At 31.0% G+C, this 3,678-nt stretch overlaps 1 protein-coding gene across 1 annotated transcript; it reads right to left on the bottom strand.

Moving 5' to 3' along the window:
* Window positions 1–314: 314 nt before the first annotated feature.
* On the bottom strand, window positions 315–3,198 carry LOC133797705 (MATH domain and coiled-coil domain-containing protein At3g58360-like). Its single transcript, XM_062235711.1, has 6 exons — window positions 3,040–3,198; window positions 2,419–2,557; window positions 2,170–2,327; window positions 1,652–1,776; window positions 1,412–1,465; window positions 315–1,305 (listed from the first exon to the last, which is right to left on the bottom strand). Exons 1-6 carry the CDS (start codon window positions 3,044–3,046, stop codon window positions 598–600), a joined length of 1,191 nt encoding a protein of 396 aa, XP_062091695.1. The 5' UTR covers window positions 3,047–3,198; the 3' UTR covers window positions 315–597.
* Between the last annotated feature and the right edge of the window lie 480 nt (window positions 3,199–3,678).

Genomic DNA, 3,678 nt, shown 5'->3' with positions numbered 1-3,678 from the left:
GAGATAATACTATTTGTGTACCCTCAGTTTTACTCATAACCATTTTGACAGTTTATTTTGAAAAATATATTTTTAGACTCATATTTTACAAATTGGTTTAAAATAATCCTATTATTTTAATTTTAGTCAAAATATTTTTTAATATAATTCAATAAAATTGACGTCCCTTAAAAATCTACACATTTTTTCATATCGATAATCCCACAACGAGAACAAACATATTCTAGGCCAAAAAATCATATTTAATAAACTATTATAAACTACCAATTTATAGAATGTCAAAAAATATTTTTTCAAGATAAAAAGTCCAAACATACATTTAACAAATATATAAAATTCAAAATAGCATTATCCTTGAAAACAAACATATTATATAAAACTAATACAACTATTTCATTTTTCCAAATAAACTTCCAAGGTCTGCTACTAACTGTACACAAGCATACATGAAACCAAACTTATGATGATATCCCAAAAGGAATTGTTCGACCACTGGGCAACCCTTTGGCACAGCCACAGTTTAATCTTGTGTACGTAGATTCTAAATAAGAAAAACTAGTAAACGACTTTCAGAAGAGTTAACATTGTTTCAAAAGTTTACAAAAGCATATTAGAATAACCAAGATTCAGAAACTCCCACGACCTTTTCATGTCACTAATCACCTTCTCTGCCTCTTCTTTCTTTAGCACCGAAAGCTTCTCATGATCCCGTTCAGCACTGACCAGTGCCTGTTTTGATGTGGCTGCTCGACCAGCTAAAACTTCAAGCATCTTACTAAGTCGTTCCTTCTTCGCCTTCCTTTTAATCAACTGTCTTTCGAGCTCAGCTATTTCATTATCAACAACTCCAGCTTGATTCCTTATAGGAAAGAATTCAGAAGATATTTGCTTCATATCTGTTTTAAGATCTTCTATTGACTTTTCCTTCTCTTGGACCTCTCTGAGGTCTTGTTTGGCAACTTCATATTGCTCACAACTTTCGACAAAGTTAGCCATAAACTTGTTTATCTCATCTACCATGTTTTCGGGAAAGGCATTGCTACTTAGCAAGATTGAAAGTGATTTCTTAAGCTCGAAGTCTCTACCCAATTGGATGACCTTATCAAGATCAATATCCAGGCATTGTTTTATAATTTCTTTTGCATAGGCAATCTCGTTTACGGTCCATGAAGGAGGGCATATGCTGCTTGTGATGTTGTCTGACTTAAAACTCTCTCCTCCAAGTAGTTTTTTAATGTCCACAAACAAGGTGTCATATTCAGAAAAAGAGGATTTACTTCTTTCTCCTTTTACAAATGTTGAATTCTGAAACAATGTAGCGAAAGAATTAGATGGCTAATGTAGATATAATTTACATATATATAAACATATCACCAAGAAGCTAAAAACCATTATGCATGTCACTTTTCACCTGATCAGATATTCCATATTTCTTTATGTCTTGTTCTTCAACATTCAACCTTACCTGCAATGTAAATCCAAAAGCACAATAATGCTTACTTTCTTCACCAAAAAAATAATAATTCAAGTAGTTTCTAACTAGGAACTAGTAAGCAAAAAAGTTTAGAGGTTGGTTCATTTCATTTACACGATGAAGTTCTATAATGGGTTCTTAGTTCCAAAGCTTTTTAAGCAATACACACGCACAAACCTCTGCTTCGACTGTGCAAACGTCTCTCACAAGAAAACCTTTGCTAGGATCGTTAAACTCACTCAAAGAAATGAATGAAGCGAAACCCCAATCACACTCATCAGCTTTGAATACATGCTTTGTTTCTGCAAATAGTAAAAAAAAACACAAACACACATAATCATAGGAAGACAATCAGTAATTTCGTATCCAGATATGTTATGTTATTCAACAAAATTCAAGTATTCACACACGAACATCATCTACTTAATCACAATGTTAGTCCCTAAAGTACTATCATCGTTTGATAACATAAATTTCAAAATTAATGGTTTTGGTCCATAGATATATATATACCTCAAACACTTACCCCGTTCAATATAACAGCACAATAGTTCTAGCATTGTTTCACACGAAAATAAAATAATATTGTAAAAAACGACAACATGAACATTTAATTAACAAGTTTATGAACCTTGACTAAAAATGAGACTTCTAATAATTTAGATATCAACTTAGGAATAAGTAGCAAAACCAACCTCTTTTAACTGTTAATTTAGGATTTTGGTTGATAACAGACATGCTAAGAAAGGGGACATTTTTAGTCCACCCAGGAGACAAGGTTTCTGAATCAGCAAAGTCTAGATACATCGACAAATGATCTACATTGTTCCCTTTTGGGAAAATTAGTAAACTCCTGCACATTATTTAAATATGATTCAATAATAATTACCAAAAGACGTGCATAAAAACTAAAGGCATTAACAGATAAGAAGAGTTTTGGGTACCATTTACATCCTCCTGCATAGAAAATATCTGAATAGAGCTCCGTGCTATCAAGCTTGGAAAAGTTGTTGATGGTCCAGCTTAACCGACCAATATCCGTAGGCTGACCAACATCTTCATTAGATGTCTCTTTCGCTTGATCTATATAGACATATAAATTTATATATATATATATTTATATATAATAGAGTCAGTCAACAAATATAATGTCTTGACTGAACAAAATAAAGGAATAAGACTAAGAAAAGGAAAAACAAATAACCAAAAGAAAGTAACCCACTTCAATGATCTAGACTATTATATTCCAAATAAATCATATCTACTTGGAGATGTGGCAGTAAATTTGTCAGCACACAAGAAGGTATAATTTTTTTTTTTAGCAATAGTAATAAACTATATTAACACCACGAAAACTTTGAAAATTAGACTCTTGTGTTTTCACCCATCGTGTTAGTTTAAACACTAACACTCAATTTTTTTATGGATAAAGGGTAGAAAGACTTTAAATGAATAATACCTATCCTAGTTCCTGGTCGTCAAACGACCCAGATTTGTTAAAATGATAATACATAAGTCAGAACATATATAAATGAATCATAAGATAAAAACAGAGTAGTAGTTACCTTCCATGAGATGAGCCAAACAAGAAAACCTCAAGTTATAGTTATTAGCAGCGACCTTTGCCAGAGCTTTTTGATCCTTTTTGGCTACTACACAATACACATGGGCTGCGCGGACGGGTTAGATTTTCATAAGAGGGGCTATCTGGGGTTTCAGTCATTCAAATGCTTTATTTCAAGATGAATGTTGGTTTTTATAACAACTTTTCCTAATGCTTTATAATAATATAAAACTTGATTGATTTTGATGTACAACCAAACACATGAAGAACTTGATTGATTTTGATGTACAACCAAACACATAAAAGAAGTGATGTTTTTAGAAATTATAAATAAGATTTTAATGCACAATTAAATATAATAATGTAAGTTTTCAGAGAAATCTACTAATTATCCTAAGAAAAAGTCAAGAAAGTCATATAAACATGACACAACTAGACCTACTTTTTTTTTTACAACAAAATGTAATTTAAGTACTTTCTTACTAAGAAATAATAGTAGAGTAAAAAGTTATGAATTTTAGTTAGATATAATTAACATGATGAAGTTCCATATAAATATATGTTAGACTTTTATTTGGGCTTATATTATTTATTTTCTTGTTTTATAAAAGAGAAGTTTATATAAATATGAGAAAAATAT

The sequence above is a fragment of the Humulus lupulus genome, chromosome 8 (assembly GCF_963169125.1).
Source record: "Humulus lupulus chromosome 8, drHumLupu1.1, whole genome shotgun sequence".
NCBI lineage: Eukaryota > Viridiplantae > Streptophyta > Magnoliopsida > Rosales > Cannabaceae > Humulus > Humulus lupulus.
The sequence above is the reverse complement of the archived record's forward strand: the minus strand, read 5'-3'. Positions and strand labels throughout refer to the sequence as shown.

Bases quoted from the DNA above. Each gene is read 5' to 3' on its own strand.
- LOC133797705 (XM_062235711.1), bottom strand. The intron at 2,328-2,418 runs GTACCCAAAACT...AATAATGTGCAG, and splicing joins TATGCAGGAGGATGTAAATG to GAGTTTACTAATTTTCCCAA. The intron at 1,466-1,651 runs GTTTGTGCGTGT...TTTACATTGCAG, and splicing joins TTTGCACAGTCGAAGCAGAG to GTAAGGTTGAATGTTGAAGA.